Source organism: Gouania willdenowi, chromosome 4 (genome assembly GCF_900634775.1).
Source record: "Gouania willdenowi chromosome 4, fGouWil2.1, whole genome shotgun sequence".
In the NCBI taxonomy this organism is placed as follows: Eukaryota; Metazoa; Chordata; class Actinopteri; order Blenniiformes; family Gobiesocidae; genus Gouania; species Gouania willdenowi.
The window spans coordinates 26501953-26522051 of record NC_041047.1 but is presented as its reverse complement, the minus strand read 5'-3'; the positions used below and the strand labels follow the sequence as shown (position 1 = coordinate 26522051).

General features: G+C 40.8%; 1 protein-coding gene across 1 annotated transcript in view; it reads left to right on the top strand.

The window, feature by feature from the left end:
- ncanb (neurocan b) overlaps positions 1-20099 on the top strand; it is a 224072-nt gene that overhangs the window by 96603 nt on the left and 107370 nt on the right. Inside the window, 3 exon segments of the mRNA XM_028443465.1 lie at positions 2593-2886; positions 4020-4787; positions 10589-11746. Of these exon segments, the coding sequence (XP_028299266.1) occupies positions 2593-2886; positions 4020-4787; positions 10589-11746 (2220 nt within the window).

The following is a 20099-nucleotide window of genomic DNA, read 5'->3' as shown; positions in this document are numbered from 1 at the left end:
GCGGGCCCTGGGCTGCTGGCCTTGGGCTGTCCGGGGCTGTGCGGTCCTGCTGGGCTGTGGCCGGGTCCTGGGCGGGGGTGGGGGGTGCGTCCCGGGGGCTTGGCCCGGGGGCTTGCCCTTGGGGGGTCCTGGTCCCGGGGGGGTGATTGGCTGGCTGGCCGGGCCGGTCCTGGCCGGTCCCCGTGAGGCAGGGTGTCGGGGCAAGAATAGGGGGCCACATCCCGGCAAGGCGGTCTGGCTTGGCCCTTGGAGGGGGCCCTGGCTTTAAAAAAACTGGGGTGGGGGGTCTGGGGGTTGGGGGTTGGATCGGTGGCGTGGTGCGCTGGGTCCTTGGCTCCTTGGGGCTTTCTCGGGTGTGTATGGGGGGGCGATGGTTGCCTCTCGGCTTGGGATCTTGGGGGCGTTCGGGGGGCTGCTTGGCCGTGGGGTGGTTGCCGGGGGCCCCTAGATTGCCCGCTCTTGCTGCTGGCCTGACTGCTTCTTCGGGCCCGGGGGCGGCTCATGGGTTTTGCAGTGGCGGTTCTTGGAAATACATTTGTCATGGATGCACTGGCCTTGGGCTGTGGGATAACACTCATACTGGGCTCAACCATAGACACGTTGTTCCCAAATACCTGTTTTATGGAATTTCCACTCACTTCTTCCTCTGTTCACAGCCACCACCATTATTCCTAAGCCGCACACTGGTCACCAAACTGGCTTGATAACACAACAATAAGCACAATATACACAACCACAATTTCACATCGCATCACTTGAAACCTATTGACTACTCCCCACCCATTCCATTTCCTATCTTGTATCCCTCTTCCCTGTTAACTTCCCCACCCCCCTCCACCCCCTCATCTTGGTGTAACACTGCCCTCTCTTTTTTACATCCTCCCTTTAATAAAGTATTTCTTACCCTTCCCTAGGGAGAGCTGGTGATGTTCACAATTATGCAATGAAATAAATAAATTTATTTAATTGCAATAACAAAATATGCATTGCTGTTAAAAGATTGCACTTCTTGTAGTGTTAACCTTCAACAGAATGTGCAGACAAAGAAAAAAAAAAAAAAAGGTGTGAGAATAGTTATATTGTTCCTTATTCCTTAGTCCATTCTAAAGAATAGTTAAATCAAAATGCATAGCTGCTTGTGACTTGTCTGTGGGCCAGCATTGGTTTAGTAATTTAATTATATTTCCTCCCTAACATCAAGGAGTAGAAATTACATAACAGTGAATACATTCTGGTGCAGTTTTCCGTTAAATAGAGTTTTACATGTCACCGCTTCTAAAACAGGGTGTTTTTCTTGGATTGTTTACTCCCTCGTCTCCAGGGAACACAAGAGCTCTGTCATTGCTGGGTTATCATGGAAATGGTGCTGCCCAGCTGCATGCACCTGAAAATAAATTGCAGGTCTGACTTATGTCCATGGTTCATTCACCCAGGTCACTTTTTGTGCGGTTGCACAGCCACAGCTGTCATTGTGCATGTTAGTAGTGAAATTTTCCACAGCTTCTCTACAGAAGACATAAACACGCTGAGAGCTGGATGACCTTTGAATCACTGCAGTGGGTTTAATTTGCTCCGGTGGCCACCCACTTTATTCCTCAACATGTCTCTCCCAGTGTGTTGCAGTTGTGATATATATTTGATACACGTTGAACAGGACCAGCCCTTTACAGGATTTGTGATCTAATTAAACACATCCCAAGATTGTCTTTTAAGCTGCAGTTTTTCTTCAGCACAGATTTGTTTTAATTTCATTGCAGAAAAAGAAGCACTTACACAATTTACTTGAGCACTGTGGCAGATTTTGATTGTGTTTAATTTTCCCACTCCACATACACGTGCTACAACTTGATTTGCACACAACACTTGAACGTGCTTTATTTTCTCCATGATTTCTCCTCTGTTCTCTGTATCTCCCGGTAGTAATAAAGAACTTGTATCTACCACACATATTTACTCACATGCTAACAGCATCTTTCCCCTTTAATCTTCTCACCCATCACTCTTTATACCATCCAATGATGCTTCCCTCACCTCTGATTCCTGTTATCCGTTCACCCTACACCGAACAGTTCAATAAAGCAGAAACACATTCCTTTTTGTTGGCATGAAGTAAATCATTCTCTGTTCCAACCCTATAACTTCTCACCATTTACCATTTGGCTCATATATTTTTCATCATAGTGCCAGTAGATCATTGCGATAGTATAATACATGCTTTATTCTACATCTCACTTGTCAAAGCCTTTTTCTTCATCTCTACTTTGTAAACTTTAACAAGACCTTACTTTATATCTTCTTTTCCTTCTCATACCACAGCAGTCTTCTTTTCTTTTTTATTTATAGTTTACTTCTGCTTTGAAAATAATGATTTGTTTTTGTATAGTTTTGCTTTGCTTGTCTTTAATGTTTGAGAGTACAGTCTAAAATAATTTATGTCAATCAGTGAGACTTCTTTTATCTTTTCTTTAAAAGGCAAGGCAAAAGCAAAGACTGACGGAGTCATGCATATGATAAAGATTTTTTTAAAAAAAAGGGTTGACATTTGACGAAATGGTGAAGACGCCACTTATAACTTCTTTTTACCCCCCACAGGAGAGGTTTTTCACTCCACGGTTCGTGAGAAGCTGAGCCTGGCCACTGCCTCCACCCACTGCCACTCCTTAGGAGCTGTACTGGCGACTGTGGGCCAGCTCTACCTCGGATGGCAGGCAGGCCTCGACCAGTGTGATCCAGGCTGGTTGGCCGACGGCAGCGTCCGTTACCCCATCAACATCCCGCGGAAGAACTGCGGCGGCGACGAGCCTGGAGTACGCACAGTCTACAACAACCCCAACCGCACTGGCTTCCCCGACACCACAGCGATGTTCGATGCCTTTTGCTACAGAGGTAATGAGAGCTGCAGCATCATCATCCTGGTGATTGCCATGGCAACAAAAGCAGGATCTGGGGAATGGCTGTCCTTTCTAATTTTTTAATGAGCACAAGATGCATGTGTCACACATGAAGGAGTTGTGCAGCGATTGTGTGATATATATGCCCCCAGTTGTTTACGTCACACTGATTTCACACCACATTCTGTTTGCCAATTTTGGGTTAATTCAATTATAAGATAGAATATATTTTTTCTTGTTTAAATATTCCTGCACAGAAAACATTTTTTTTTGTGCGTCAGCAATGCATTTTATTACTGCAATTAAATAAATGAATTCATTTTATTGCATAATTGTGACCATCACCAGCCCTCCTTAAGGAACGGTAAGAAACACTTCATTAAAGGGAGAATATAAAAAGAGAGGGCAGTGTTACACCTAGGTGAGGGGGAAGGGTACAGCGAAGAGGGAGTCAGAGTAGGACTATGGAATGGGTGCGGAAGAGTCGACTGTTCAATATGTTACAGTTGTACATAGTGTGCATATTGTTCTGTGTAATCAGTTAAGCCAGTCTGGTGACAAGTGTGGAGAAAATGAAGTAGAGGAAGTATAGGTATAATGATGGCGGCCGATGATGGCAACAAATGCAGGATCTGGGGAATGGCTGTTCTTTCTCATATTTTAATGAGCACAAGATGTTTGTGTCACACATGAAAGGAGTGGTGAAGTGATTGTGTGACATATATGCCCCCCAGTTGCTTACATCATACTGATTTCACAACAATCACATTTTTAAATAGAATATTATTTTTTCATGTTTAAATTTTCCTGCACAGAAAACCCATTTCCACATGACCCAAGGATTTTCAGTAAACAAGTAAATTGTTACAACAGAGCTTAGCAGTGAACATGTGATAAATTATCATGTTTATGTCACACTACAATGTAAACAATGTCTTTATGCTGCAAACTGTAAAAGAAATGGTAATGATGTGATGTGTATACTTCATTTTGCTCCTGAGAAATTCACTCAAATATTAAATTACAAAAACAAATGTGTGAGGCTGGTAAAATAGATGCTTGTGGGATGTTCTCATGTGCAGTCCAATTATATTGAGTACTGTGTGATGTGTTTGTTGTGTGTTTCAGCCCACCAGCCAGCAGGGGTTCGAGCTTCAGAGGCGCAGGCTTTGTACCAGGCTAGGAAGCCAGCAGCAGAAGCCACGACTCTGGTCACTGAAGTTCATAAGACTGGCCAAGTCGACCTGGACAAAGAACATTCTACCTTTGAACCTAACAACTCCACTGAGACCTCAGAAGAACATGTCGTTTTCCACTTAAGGCCCGAGGAAGTTTGGGATGAAAGACAACCTGTGTCTAATTCCAGCCAACCTGCCCATGAGGGTGAGTCTAAAAGCCCAGGTGAACCTATCATGTCCAGGCTGTCTGATTACGAAACCTTTGAGAGCCATGGAGGTTCAGCCCATGAAGAAGAAGATAAGAGCAACATTGGATTGTCTTCAACAGTTTCTGCTGCCCCACAAACTCAGACCAGCAACGGCATTTTGACTGACTTTGTTAACACGCTCATGAAGCCCTTTAAATACTGGGCGGAAGACAAAGAGGTTTCTGAGGTGGAGGAGCTAATAAAAGGGGAGAACCAAACACAGATGGAGGCATCCAGCAGTAACCTGATTGCACCAAAGCTCAGTGAAAACAAGGGCAGCATGGAAAACGCCATCTTGGAGCACAAACAGGGAGCGTATTCCTTAAGGGGTCCTGCACCGCACCATCTAATAGAAGGTCTGTCTGAACAAGAACAAGAGGTGATGCCATTGGTTCAGAGCACAGGGCAAAGGAACAGCAGCACGACCTCAGGAGGAGGATCCACTGACAACCCACATCCTACTGAGAACAGTAAGAGCTCATCTCTGTCTAATACCTATCAATGCATAACAAGATGATCCATTTATTCAAGGTTTACATTTCTAACATGAAATTAAAACAAAACGTTAACAAAAAGCTTGCAACGTTTCAGAATTAGGACATTGTATTGCAGAGGTGGGCAACTTTTATCACAGCAGGGCCAAAAAATTTAAAACTGTCCCACAGCTTTGGGTTAAAGGAGTAGCCTCTACTTTTCATCACTGCCACATATATCTCGACCTTGGCAGCAGGTGAAAAAGTAGGAGGAGGCAAAGTAAGACAAACACTCTCGCAACAGACAACCTTATCACAGGTATACAGAAGAACTCAAATGCAACGCAGGAAGGAGTAGAAAGAAACTGAAATATCTAAATCAGATTGATTAAACGGGCCCCACACAACACAAGGAGGATAACTGAAATATTCCCCAATCGGATTTGTTTATTAACAAAGAACACAGATTCCACACTTTACAACCAAAATCAGGAACTCTCAATAATTTCTTAGAGCTTGAAAGTCTCTCTTCACAGGTTAACAATCTAGCAGAGACTGACTGACTGAACTGAGGGAGTATATATAACCTCCTCCAACTTGACGAGGGAATGAGGAGCAGCTGTGGAGAGCAGGAAAACTAGGCAGGCAGGAAAACATGGACAGGAGCAGGCAAAATCAAGGAACAGGGAGTGAATAAAGAGGTAAACCAAGACTAAATAAGCAGACTCATGATAAACCTAGACCGAGAGGAATGATCCTATAAAGGCTCTGCAGGGCTTTTCTAACCCAGCAAAATATTAAGTCAAATAGTCACTGCTGTGCTACCTCAGGTCTCATCATATCTGAAAGCGAAGTTTTAATAAAAAGCCAGCTTTAGTTTGCATGCATTATTGATATCTTCATACAAATAACAAAGACTTGGGCTTCTCTGCTTTTCACTCCAACCTCCATTTACATTTTATCCAATTAGAGCCTAACTGAGAGGGTAGGCGGTAATTATCACCACAGTGAATGCAAGTTACACACCGGAGGTGTGAGCAGAGTGAGAAAAAGGGGGAAGATGGAGAAAATGACATTTTTGGTGATGCTTGCATGTTTTGTATGAAACTTTCCAATGGTCTTAGCTTATTGGTTTAAAGCTAACTCGATGGTATATCTAGATCTTAGAACCTATTTGATAATTGATAATAACAGCCTGTCACTTCACATTTACAGAAACACAAGGATTTGCTCTACTGAAGTCTTTTAACAACAAATATAAACAGTTATAATAATGGCTTGGATTTATATAGCGTTTGTTTGGATGTGACTCAAAATGCATTACAGAAACCATTATTTATTCACACCTGTCATTCACATCAGTCATACAGGTTTACCGTATGTGAACTAATACATTCAGTTGCTTTTCTTCTGGAAAAGGGTTTCAATGTATTTGAGTAAAATGCTTTATTTAAAAGCACACCGTGGACTTTTTGACCTAAAGAGTTGACCCATATGAGTTATTTTAAATGGTCCCTCAGGCCAAAATACAGCACTTGACAGTGTCAATGCTCCGAGCGGGGCCATGTAAGTTTGGCGGAGACGGACTGTCTTTGGCCAGGTCATGTGACCTAGAGAATGCCTGGATATAACGTATTGCTTTACGGCAGTCATGTGACCACAGGCTTGGATATATATAGTTCCCACGTGTCGTTACAGCATACGGACATTTCACGACCCGGCGCCTATGTTGTGGGCAGCTGAAATGAGTGTAGCCTCTGTTTACAGCCAAAAGAGCACAATATGGTAATTTCGTGTTGGGTTAATGGGTGCACTAATCGCCGCGATAGTTCAGTTAAACGTAGATTCTTTAGTAAGGGAAGTCGGCAAGTCAAAAGGGGGCCGACAAGGGCAGCAAGGCCAGGGAGTAGGGGGGAGCGCCACCGACGCAACGAGGGAGGCCGGGCGCTGGGCTTCCAGCGGCGGGGAGAGGAGGGCGGTGGCGGCTGGTTTTCACACCCCAGTCCGAATGCCAATCCTTAAGTATGGCTGCCATACTATGGCATTTGTGCAATCTTTTTAGCATCCCAGTGTCAGGAGCTCTTTAGACTTTAACGAATGTCAAAAGGCAAAGTGTGTCCTTTTATCAACAAAGTTTCTGCGGAATGATTAGAAGAGTGTTTTTAAGTTTATCTGTATTCTGTAAGTTAAAGTAACTGGTGTATTTTTTTTTACATTTCCTTAGAACCTATAGTCTGGAAACAATATGCACACCTCACTTATCATCCATCAGGCAGCTTCGCTTTGATTCAATGCACCTGACACCATCGGGTCAAAGGTCATCACATTTGTTTAATTATTCCATCCTAATGTAAAGTAAAATCATTCTGGAAAATAACCTATGTTTGTCAAAACGCATTAACCAACTATTTGAATAACATACAAAAAAAACATATTTGAGTGCAGTATGTTGCTGCTTGGGTTGTAATTCGTACTTTAAGACATGATAAATGAGGAAACAGTGGAGTGATGAGTAGAGCAACACTAGTTAGGACTTCAGTAACACTGCCACACTGTGTGTAAAAAACCACTACAGCCGTGAGTCACCCGTGCAGACAGTGAATTATTTATTGTGTCGACAGTGTCTGCTTTAAAGCTGTTAGCTGATAAGGTTCCTCAGACTACTTCATTTAGATAAACAGATCCCGCTGGAGCATGTTGAGGAGCTAATCATTTACTCATCAGGTTGCAAGCACCTCCCAGTTTTTCCACATGGCTTTTCCCAGCACAGGCAGCCCGTTCTCGCCAAAAAGAATCCACAAGGGAAAAAGGAAGCAGGAACAGAGGAGAGGAGTGTGAAATTGCATCTGATTTCATCTTCCTGTCGGTTCAGTGGGAGCTTTACAATGTGCTAGGGACTCCTCAGGGGGTGGACCCCATTACTGTTTTTGAACTTTAATAGCCTTACTGATCAGCTCCACTGAGGAGGAAAGAAATCCAAAACCTCCCACTTTACAGGAAATGAATCAGGTTGTTCACAAATGTAAAAAAAAAACTAAAAAAAAAAAAACCTAAAGAGATTAATGTTTAAACATGTAATAAGTAATAAACATTTATTTCACTGACCCGCTTTTCAGCGTCGTGGGGGTCTGCTGGTAACCATCTCCATCTTTCTTTGTGCATTATGTGGGGGTACACTCTGGACAGGGCGCCAGTCCATCATCGAGCAATGCACAAAGACAGACCACTCACACTCACATTCAATCTAGAGCATTAGTGTCAAACTCAAGGCCCGGGGGCCAAATGCGACCCTTTGGAGTATCCAGTTTGGCTTGGAGGAGAAAGTAAAATTTTCAGAGAAAACATGGATCATTGTGTGAATGAAACTCAACAATAGGGGCTCACAGTTTTCCCAGTGCTTATATTATGCTTATTAATGTTAAACTAGTATTACATAACATTTTTCTAAATTAAATAGAAATTTGTCACAAAATCTAGGAAATTAAAAAAGAAGATCCTGTTGGGAGTCGGGACTGATGTCTGTCACTTATTGCTTGAATATTGTCAGTTTCTTTCATATTTAGTATTTTATTTATACGTAGAAGTGCAAACTAATGCACAATAATCATTTTCCTGCATAAAGTCTGTGGCCCACTTGAGATCAAACTGCTCCTTATTTGGCCCCTGAACAAAATGACTTTAACACCCCTACTCTAGAGACTCCAATCAGTTTAAGTCATGATTTTGGATTGTGGGAGAAAGCCGCAGTACCCGGAGAAATCCCATGTAAACACAGGGCAGGGTGAACATGCAAACTTCACTCAGAAAGGACCCAAGTGTCCACCCCAGGGCTTGAACCCAAGACTTTCTTGCTGTGACTGGGACGTGCTAACCATTAAGCCACCGTGCGCCCAAGTAATAGACAAATCATCCATATTTGTGATGAATTCTTTGAAAAAGAAAAAAAAAGATTTCATTAGAAAAAAATGTAAGTGATTTTATTGTTTTTGTGTAAAAAGAGACAGCCTTTTTATACTGCAGGATCTACCACCCAATAATTTCTTCACAGTGTTACTACTACATGCAATAGGGCACTAATTCATTTTGCATATAAAAATGAAGAAGTGCACCTACATACTGATGTACGAAGAGCAAAACTTGCTTTTTGAACTAATCGATGGATTCATAAGAACCGGATTTTCCATAAACTTCTACTGGTCTTCATTATCTTATGTGTCTCAACATTAACGTGCCTTCGTTTGGTGCTTTGCAACGTGCAGATTGGGTTTCTGTTCTTTTATGATGTTATTTATGTTTGGTGACAATGTTTCTCTCTATAGAGGGTTGATATTTGTTTCTGATAGAGCAAACTAGAAGTGGCTTTGCAAAATGATTTATCCTTGTGTCACACAGTGCGATTTCTCCATTCCTCTCTCAAATTGCATTGTAAAACTCCAGTTAAAAATGTAAACAACACAAACAATTACTTACAGTAAATGTTCTCAGCGCTTTATGGAATTTGTGTCATCACTATGTGAACATCTACTGTCAGAGTGTTTAGTTAGGCCTGGAGATTTGTTTTTTATACAGTAAACATATCTGCTATCTTACAGTCAGCCCTAAAAACAACTCAACCTGTGATCTAATCAGTAAAAACTGTTATCGACACTTGTAAGTTTACAAGTTACGTGCATATACATCATGATTTTTTCTTTCAGTTGTGCTGTATTGCTATTTCTAGTTTCTACGGATTTAGTTTTTTTGTAAATAGATATTGTGTTTTTTTAATGCAGGGTTGTACTCACAAAAACAGTGGCCCCAGGAATTGGACTTCATTGGAGGTAATTTTGTATAGATTGAAAGGTTGACTTGTTAAAGGGCAAGTTCACCCCAGCCCTCTGCTGAGCTGCCGCTAGGAGGGAAATTCAAAAAAAGCCTTGATTATGGGCGTTACTGCTGTAGCAGTAAGACACGCCCAGCTGCTTTCAGTAACCGCCCCCTCCCATCCGTCCCCACGGTGGTCCGGAGCCATACATTTTTGAGCCTTTAGCACAGACAGGAGCCGGTGGTGAGGAGGATGAGGAGGTGGAGATGCAGGAGAGGATGGGTGACGTTTCCGAGTGGTACTGAATTCTGAACTCTGTCAATCCAACCTACGCACTACAGTTTGCAAGGAGGCGGGTGTCAGGTTTTAAAGGAGAGGCGGGGCCAACAGTTAAAGTGATGACCCAGGGTTTTAAGAGCTTACCGTTCAACCAATAGCAAAATTCAGTTGTAATAGCCAGTGTTCAACCCTTAGTGGCCAGCATACATTTTACATTTTACAGCTAAAGATGCAAAATTAAACTACTTTTACTTAAATGTGAAGATCGGGACTCGGATCAATCAAAAGCACTACTTAATACCCAAATACACATATTCAGCAGAAAAAAGTTGGTTTGGGGTGTACTTACTCTTTAAGTATTTTCTCACTTTTTCCTTATTAATGTTTATTTATCCATTACATATATTAGTAAAAGAAAACCTACTGAAACAATACGAGCCATCTTTGTTTCATGTCTGACTTCAATGAGAAACATTACATCTTCAACTTATTTGGTTTTGCATGTATTAAAAGGATTTTCTTGAACCAATTTACACAACACAGAGAAACAATAAAAAGAAAGATTTTGTCGCAAATCTCAACAGCAAATGCTGGAGAACGTTTTGAATAGTTTTTTCTTGTTTCTCGGATCATTTCTCATTGTTATTTCTGAATAAATCACTTCCGCTAATTATTTAACTGTATTTATGAGTGTTTTAATTTTTTTTCCCTATAGATTTTCCTGAACCACGTCCCGCTAAAAGCTCGCTACCCAGTGAAGATGCCCAGTTTTCGGTTCCTCAGAATGCCGGACAAAGCTCTGCATTTGATTCAGTTGCCATTCGTCCATTCCAGTGGGCCTTCCAGGCAATGCATGGCCCCAAACTCGGTTCTTCAAGAGATATTGCTTATGTAGGCAAACAAAACCCTTTGGAACCAATGGAAGCCAAAGCAGGTCTTCTTGAGGTGATGACCCTACCCACATCCCTTCAACACGTCAACTCCGAAAACTACTCAGGTGAGGGCAAAGACCAGGACCAAGAGGTGGCTATTAGTCCATCTATAGGAGGGGCTTCAGGAGAAGAAAAAGACACAGAGGGGAGTGGGGAGGGTGGAAACTTTGAATCGTCAGTCAAGAATGTGCTGAACAATGGTTTTAAAATGACAGCGGAAACTGAATCTTTACCCGGGTACAGTGATCTTGTGACTGTGGCTAAGTACACTACTCTGTCCCAGTGGCAGCTTGTGGAACAGCCCACCACCCAAACTCCTCCCTTACAAGAACAAGACTCGGTAAAGGAGGCACGAGGAGAAATCCTCTATATCCACAAGCATGTGGACACTCCATCATCAACCCTGGATGATGGACTGGATCATGCTGATGGAGCTTTTGCTGCAGGTTTCAGGGGTGAGAGTAAGGAGGTGATGACGACCCCCAGTGACGCTTTGATGGAGGTGCTGATGACCTCTGAGGTGACTACAGTGGCCGCAAACACTAAAAGCACAGGCTCTACCATCGTGGTAACGACAGGGGATACTACATCTGACAGCTTATTAACAGACGAGCCATCCATTTCTATTTCATGGGTTCAAGATAAGAGGGAGATGGCTACAAATTCATCTGACCTGTTAGGTGGTGTCTTTGCCAGTGTAGCACCTGATGCTGAAACAGTCCTGCCCTTGACCACAGCTGCTTCATACTCCAAAGTTGGTGTCACAGCAATGGAGTCCAGATCCGCAGTTTCAGAATCCTTTGTTGTGGGGAGTGTTTGGACAACTTCCAAAGGTTCAAAGTCAGAGAAAAACAAAGGACAGGAGACATCAGAAAGAAAAGAAGGAAGCAAACCGTTCGGCATTCTTCTGCCCAACTGGTCATTTGGACTCATCCCATCATGTAAGTCTGCATAATGATTTTCTCAAAGTGGTTTCATTTTGATACCTATGCCAAGAAGGTAATATTTTTTCCTTTGTTTATTTTTTGTTAGCTGGATTATGTCATAAGTAGTTAACAGATTTTGACAAAATGTTAACCAAGGATTGATCTTACGCTGTGGAGGATTCCATTAAATTTTGGAGGGGATTTGGATCAATAAACAGATTCTAGAACAGAAAATTTCCTATCTCCTCTCTGATTAGCAAAATCGTAAGAATACATGTCTCGGTTTGTAATTGACGGATCGTTTATGAAGTTTGACTCAGTTATGTTGGGTTGGTTGTTCAATTACCCCACTGAGGTTGATTCAGATCAGGCCAAGATTGTGCATTTCATCGTGATTTTTCAAAAAAAAAAAAAAAAATGGTGGTGAACTAATGTATCAATATTGGGGAGAGAAAGTCCTTTAAGTCTTTAAAGTGTGAATGGTACATGATCAGGATTGATTCAGATGTGAATATCTGGCAGAGTGGATATTTGATGCTTGGCTGAGGTTTGCGCTCTCTGAGTGCTCTTGTTAGCTGATGATTCTAAGCAGTCTGCTTTGTGGCAGAAAACAAAGCAGTCAGCGCAGTGTTTTTTACTCAGCATTTGCAAACCATCTAAAATATATTGTCTATGCTACACTTTCTCTTTGCTCTGTCACTCTGTTTCATTCTACATGTTCTCTTTCCTGCTCTGACATGCATCATGCATTTTTAATCTAGCCCTCGTATCTCTGTTTGGATATGCACCCTCTCTCATTCCTTGTCTCTTCTTTCTAGACTGAACTAACACAGCCTTGTAGAGCAGGGAAGTAAGACCAGGAAGTAATTAGCGGGTCAGTGTGAGTGCAATTAGATGAACTGGGGAAAGGGAGAGATCATAGCGTCCTGCAAATCAATCAAGACACAACCTACAAGTTGTGAATTGTAAATTACTGCATTTACGTTTTCTTCTCATTTTCTAGTTTTTTTGGGTTCATGCTGCTCTCTCTCTCATGTTTAGCTCTACTTTCTATTCTCCTACTCTCTCTTCCAACTTGGTGGTTGCCCTATAACAGCTTTAAAGGAGCTGTAAAACATCAGCAATAGAACTGGGACCATATGTTTTGTCCCAATTCGATTTTATAGTAATATTAATAATAATAATGCATGCATTTGACATAGCACTTTTTTGGGACTCAAAGCCACTTTACAGAATACAGAAAAATAAAGAAATAACAATAAAAGTAAAAGAAAGGTTAAGGAAAAGCAAGTTTGAAAAGGTGGGTTTTGAGTAGTGTTTTGAAGTTCTGTAACTTTTCAGCCGATTCAATCTGTATTGTAATTCTACAAGTATTAATGATAATAATGTAACCTTTATTCATCACCGTTGTGAAAATTTTCTCTGCATTTTTCCCCAAGGGGTAGCAGTGGGCTGCCAATTGCAGGCGCCCGTGGAGCAGTTGAATTGGGATATAAGGACTTGCTCAACATCCCACAGTGATGGCCCGGGCAAGATTCGCTTGCTTCCTTAAAGGTCCCACGTAATGCTATTTTTCACCCATTTCCAATTGTTCTAAGAACCCCAAAAACATAGTCTTTGAGGTTCATTTTCCCAAACTCGCCTGTTTTTCAGAGTTTTAGCCTCTGAAAAGTCACTTTCTGAGCAACTCTGCACAAACAGGCTGATATGCGGCCTACTTATACATATTCATGAGTGGGCGTGTCTATAGAAGGGACACTGACTTCCTCCTCCCCACACGGTGACGTAGGGCCAGAGGACAACCCGCCCTCCTCCCACCCACTCCGTAGCCGAGCTCATGCTGCTTTATAAACACAAGACAGAGCGTGGGGCGGGGCGTTCACCGGTACATACATAGAATGTAGAAAATACATACATAGCACTGTGCGAAGGACGCTGAAATGCTTGCCTTCGTGGGTGTGTCTGTTCACATGTCAATCATGGCAGAGAGCTTCCTGGAGGCGCAGCTTCTATAGCTCAGTGCCGCTTCAAATTAGTCATCAAAGTGGGAACGCGTCATCAAATTGGAGGGAGGTGTTTGGGCTCACCCTGCAGTAAGAAAGGAGCAAATCACCCTCTAACTATACGATTGAGGGAATCAATGAAAAAAAACTCTTTGGGCATGTGTATGAAGCCCTAATAGAACTTTCATGATGTTTAAAGCACAGAAAAGTTGATTTAGCGTAACATGGGCCCTTTAACCACTAGATCACCACTCCCACAGTTCAATAGCAACAAGTATTTTGATTCTTCTCAAAAACAAAAGTTCACTCCTAGACACTTAGAAACAATATGAGTCATAGTTTAAAAAAACAAAGCACATCACAAATTCGTCTGTTTTTCAGACATTTATTTTAACTGCACATGTACCACTACTTAGTAATTAGCCATAATATACTAGGATTGTGTTGCAGTTCATGTAGCTTAACATGTTCATTTTGTTCAATTACCTTGGAACTGAAAGGAAACAATGCACAGTTTGTATAGATCTGCATATTTATTGTAAGTGATGAAAGAGCACTTGTGATTGTTGGATATTTTTACTTTAATCAAGTCTATAATTATGCCGCAAAAACGTGTGATAACAAACCACAAAATCAAGAACTACACAATGATGAGATACACAGAATGTATTTTTATTTTATTTTTTAAAGAAGAAGAAATAAATTATAAGATAAAGAACAAAGAGCATCAGATATAATTATCAAAATAGGTTTTTTCTTCCTTCCTTCCTTGTTTCTTATTCCAGACACCTCCCACCCTGCTTGTCTACAGCGGAATGTGCTGAGTAGCTCATTATCAGATATTCTTCTAAGCTTTCCTCAGGGCACAGCAGGTCAGTCCACTGCAAGGTTAATGCACATTTAATAACAACACATACATTCACTTAGACCGTTTAATTTAGAGACTCCATTGAATGCAATGGGGAGCTTTGTAGATATAGACTTCTGCTGTATTTGTGAAGGTGGCACAATCGTTCGTGCTAATACTCCCTCCATTTGCATAAAGGCATTTGTGTTAGCCTGTTGCTGTTCTCCCTCACTTCATACGCATCTGTATGATGTTTGTAAATCAGTTTGGCCCCTCTTCTTGCCTCCCTTGTTTAGCCCCATCAGTGGCCCTCTTGTGATATAAGCATCTTTCCCAAAAGTCGTCACGGTCAGGGCAATCGGAAATGCACACTAGGAGGTGTGTCGTTCCAACTTGGGGGCACAAAGTGCTTCTGAAATTCTGCAAGATACAGGGTTGGGATCAATTATAATTGGAATTGCGCAATTGATTACAATTATGTCATAATTTTAATTGTATTTGAAAAAATCTGTTCAGATAATTTACTTTGGTGTTTTTTTGTTTTGTTTTTTTACATTGTCTGCACATGCTGTCTAAGGTCAACATTACAAGAAGTGCAATCATTTTTAGACAGCAATGCATGTTTTGTTATTGCAATTAAATAAATGAATTTTATTTTATTGCATAATTGTAACCATCACCAGCCCTCCCTAAGGAAGGGTAAGAAACATTTTTATTAAAGGGAGGATATAAACACCTAGGTGAGGAAGAAGTTGCCAAACAAAAAATTTTACGTCAACAATGTTACATTTGCAGAATTCTATACAATTCTTTTTGTCCTACTAAATAAATAATATAGACAAATAATATACACAGCAAGAGCCATAGATTCACAATTAAATAAAATAAATATGCAGCTATAAAGCACAGTGTTATCTTGTTTTATCTTACACAAAAAAACACAAAAAATAAATAAAAATATGTTATTTTTTTCTTTTAAATGTTCTTCATGATAGTAACAAAACATATGATATGGAAACCGCACAGAAATAAAAATTTGCTCTTTGTTCCTACTGTTCATGATTTAACAGAACATTGGGGCAGGTGAAACAGTAATTGTACCTCATTAAAAGAAGCTTCTCAAATTGTTAATCAGACTAAAAAGGCGCTCCACTGGTGCACTTGAACTTGAAGTGTTGCACTTCAGGAAAATATTCTTGACTGTGGGGAAGTTCTTCAAAATGTCCAACTCAAATGCACCTGCTCTGAGATAGTTCATCACTTCTTGTTCTGCTGAGTAAACATCTTCAGGCTCTGGCTCAAACCCAAAGAAATCCATGCCAGTGATAGATGTTGCTGCATTTTGGGGACCACTCATTTTGTCTTCTGCTGAAGAAAGTGTTTGACATTCTGCTATGAGAATCCTCTTGAGATGCTGTCTTCTACCCCCATCTCTTACCCATCTCAGTTTGAACTTTGGGCAGCTCATGGCAGCACGAAGGGCATCTTTATCGTCCAGCACATTGGTGAAACGAGTACGGATGGCCTGGATAATATACATTACTATATATAATATTGTATAATAAATTATGGTAAAATAAGTTATTGGTTACTTACTTTTACAATGACATCTGGGAGGCCCGCTGTCATCTTAGAGAGGTCTTCTTTTAGAGACTGATTTTTTGTCATCAGGACTTCTAGTGTTGGCCAAAGTGCACCATAGGAACACTCATCACCTTGCAGTATGTCCAATGCTGCTGTTAATGGTTTCAGTGCAGTGCATTGCTCATGCATGAATTGATACTCTTTTTCAGTGAAGGATTTGACTCCAAGCTTGTTGCACAAGTGATTCAGCTCATTCATGGGAATCTCAGAAACTCTGGAAACTGCTTCAAAAAAGGAATTCCACCTTGTAGAAGATGGAACCAGGTGCTTCCTCTTGATGACCACCAGCGCTTGTTCTGTTACAACAGTAGAGTGACTTGGTCCAAAGTGCTGTACACTGATTTAGTAAGTGTACTAGCCATTAAATATTAATCAATGTCACTACTGGGGGTGTGAATCACCAACTTCATCATGATACCATGCAATGTCTATATGTTTGGATGGTGATATGATGTTTGCCGATATCACAAAATCTGTCACGATACGATTTCGATTCGATTCACAAGCCTGCGATCGGTGTGATGTGATATCATATGCCCATCTTACACAGTCATTTACATGTATATCAAATCCCAAAAAACAACTGAAATATGATTTGACCTTTTTATTTCTGAGGGCTTTCAGGCATCAAGCATTAAATAAACAGTATAAACACCATTCTGTAACATTTAACAAAGTGTTAGACTTTGATTTGTGTGAGTGATTAAAAAATATCTAGTTGTTTTATTTAAATTACTATGCTGCAATATGTTTTTATTATTACAAAAATATGGCTTTAAAAACAGTTGATTTCATTGTAACAATCTGTGACTAGATGGGGAAAAAAGTGTCACTGGCTTATAATTTTATTTTAACAATGACATGTTAATTATGCCACACTGTTATATAACTAAGTATAAAAACTTATTTTAAGGGGCATATGATGAATTTGTGTAAAACAAAAATAACCACATGGTTTATTTGATTTGGTTTTAAAATGGAATAACCAAACAACCAAGGGTACACGGATAATAACGCTACATATATGTTTTGACACAATCTTCTTTTTTAAAAAATAAATATCTCAAGTGGACTTCCAGACACTTGTTATTCAGTAGTCCTGTTAATTTACATGAACAGACACTGTTCAACCCATTTACGAGCAGGGACCGAATACTGAAAGTATCAGATCTCAGTTTGCGTGTAAAACAACATTCTCCAACCCAATTCTTAACGTCTTAAAATCAGCATCACTACTATATCGCTGCGCTTTCATTATTATTTCACTACCTGATATATAGTTAATCATTTTTACCTCTTTCCTCGCATGGTTTTTTCTCCTTGACTCCTCGCTTTGCCAAGCAACAATGTAGACAACGCAGGTTCCCTGTTGCTCTCGGGTTACTTCCGTGTCTTCTTCGTTGGTGTTTTATAGCGGTGAGCTCCACCTTCAGGGAGCGGCAGCATGTCATTACTGCTCGGCAGCTGCATAGTATTGTGTACAAATTAGGGTGGCAGCAGGGGTTGCATGGCTTTGTTGTCGCGAGGCATTTGCTACGTTAAGCCACCATCCCCGTGCAGGAAATGGTGGCACGGATGTACAGACGTGCTATGTGAATTTCAAAATAAAAGTTGTTAATCTTAAAGATGACGACGTTTATTGATGTTTTCATTGTGCGTCGATGTATTTGATTTGTGATTTGTCTGTGTGACACAATCATCATTCATCTCAAGTTAAAGTCTTCCTGTTTCTCCAGCTCTATCAGAGATTTTGTTTTGAAATGGTCTTCATCAGTAGCTTCAATCTGTTTTTAGGCTCTTTACTATTCTATACATTGTTCCATCATTTCCACACATGCTGTCCTATGCGAGTCCATTTTTTGTGCTGTGTTTTCACCCTTTAGCTCGGTAATGTTTTCTTGTACACAGGCTGGTATGAAGAGAACAACAGCCTCCATATGTTTAATAACAGCAGGGGGGGATTATTCTGATGAGATGAGATTTTAGCCGAAAGCCCTGCAGCGGAAAAAAAATAACCGGGACTCAGAATAATAATAATGGGCAATAATGGGTTTTGTTTGTTCAAGGTAGTGCATTCAATATATTTCACATTTTCTAAACACACTGTGTAGAGCATAATCACGAGTGCAAAAGGGTAAATGCTGCACATTTGTTTGAGCAGCTAAAGGGCACTTTTCTTAAGAGTGATTTGCAGTTTTTAAAGTCATTGTCTAACACGGCACTTTTTCAATGAAATTAAAACACCTATATCACTACGAAAAAAGAATTCATTTTTACCAGGTGGTGATTGAATAGCCTTTGCTGAGTGATTAAAGCTTGAGACCCCCCGCCTCCCTACCCTCCCACTCAGTGACCTTTTGTAGTTGTCAGTTTTGCGAGCAGAGGAAATCACAGGGATAGTCATCTGATGACCATTACTGCAGAGAGGAGGGAAAGGGCAGGTGGATAAGCAACTCTTGGTTGGTGTAAATGTCGGGAGAGGAGGGCTGAACAGTAAGGTTAGCGTGCCCTCTGCAATGCTGTAGAGAGAAGTACATATATTTCTTTAATCAATGATCAGAGACTGCACTAGTAAAACCCAGCGGGGCTTCGACATAGCTCTCTCCTTCTGTTCTTTATATTGCTGTCCTTCCTTCTAATCTTTATTATGTTTTAACCTGACTGAGCTCAGATATGCTTTATGTTTATTTGATATTTATTAAGTGTGCGTGACAAGTCAACACCACACCCACGCCAAGTTTTTAGGATGAGTGCATAAACAACCCTGAATGTGATAAACAATCTGATGGCGAGCTGTAAAAACACATTTTCAGTGCACTACTTATTACTTCCAAATATGAAAAAATTTACTGAAATATATCAGTTATTAAAGCTGATATCCGGAGTTCCTGAGAAATCTATGTTTATGTTTGATTCTTTTGAAATGCGAAAAAATACACAACTGGTCTTTGACTATGGTCTACCCACTCAGTGGCAGCAGTTTTTGAGCATTTTGACTGATTTTTAAAGGCCCATTGAATACTTTGTAGAATGACTATCTGAGATCTGAAAACAAATTCTGAAAGATTGAAGCCTCTACTTTCATCAGAATTTTTTTGTTTTTGTTTCTGGCTTGTTTCGTTCTCCCGTAATCAGCCGTTGAATAGAGCAAGTTTTACACAAATCTTCAGTGTCAGAGCAAAAAGCTGAGAAAATAGCCTTTTTCTAAAAAACCCTGTCAGTGACTTTAAAGCTATTTTTTTTTTTTTTTTTTTTTTTTTTTTTTTTTGCTTTAGTGACAATTCTAACATCTGAACATTGTTTCCTTATATAAAACAAAAACATAAAAACCACTGAGACAGGGCTTTTGATGGCAAAAGTATTATTATTTTACTATCTGGGTCAGAGTTGAATGGATTTCTTAATGTATTTTGGCGTTCCTTCAAGTTTGTCTCCCATCAGTCTGCACACACGCAACTTCCTCTTCCTCCCGGACATGCAGAGTGTCACTGCTTACCCCGTCTTTTTTATCGTTATATCACACCATTGCCACATTATCCAATAGTTGATTAAAGTTCCACACATGCTCTGGTTTGGCGTGCGCTGGTGGGAACATCGACATCATCTCTCGTCGCGCCATTTTCTGTCTCGTAAACTCATTTCCTCTCCATCTGAGCTCTCCATCCAAAGGTGCGCTGCTACCACCTACATGTCACCTATTATTTTGCTATCTGGCTCACAGTTGAGGCCCACCCACCCACCCCCTGTCGAGCACACAGATGTAACTTCTTCTTCCTTCCGACACGCAGCGATGTATCTCACCATCGCAACATTATCAATAATCTACTCATGTCCATACATGCTCTGTCTTAGTATGTGGTGCTGTGAGCTGCTG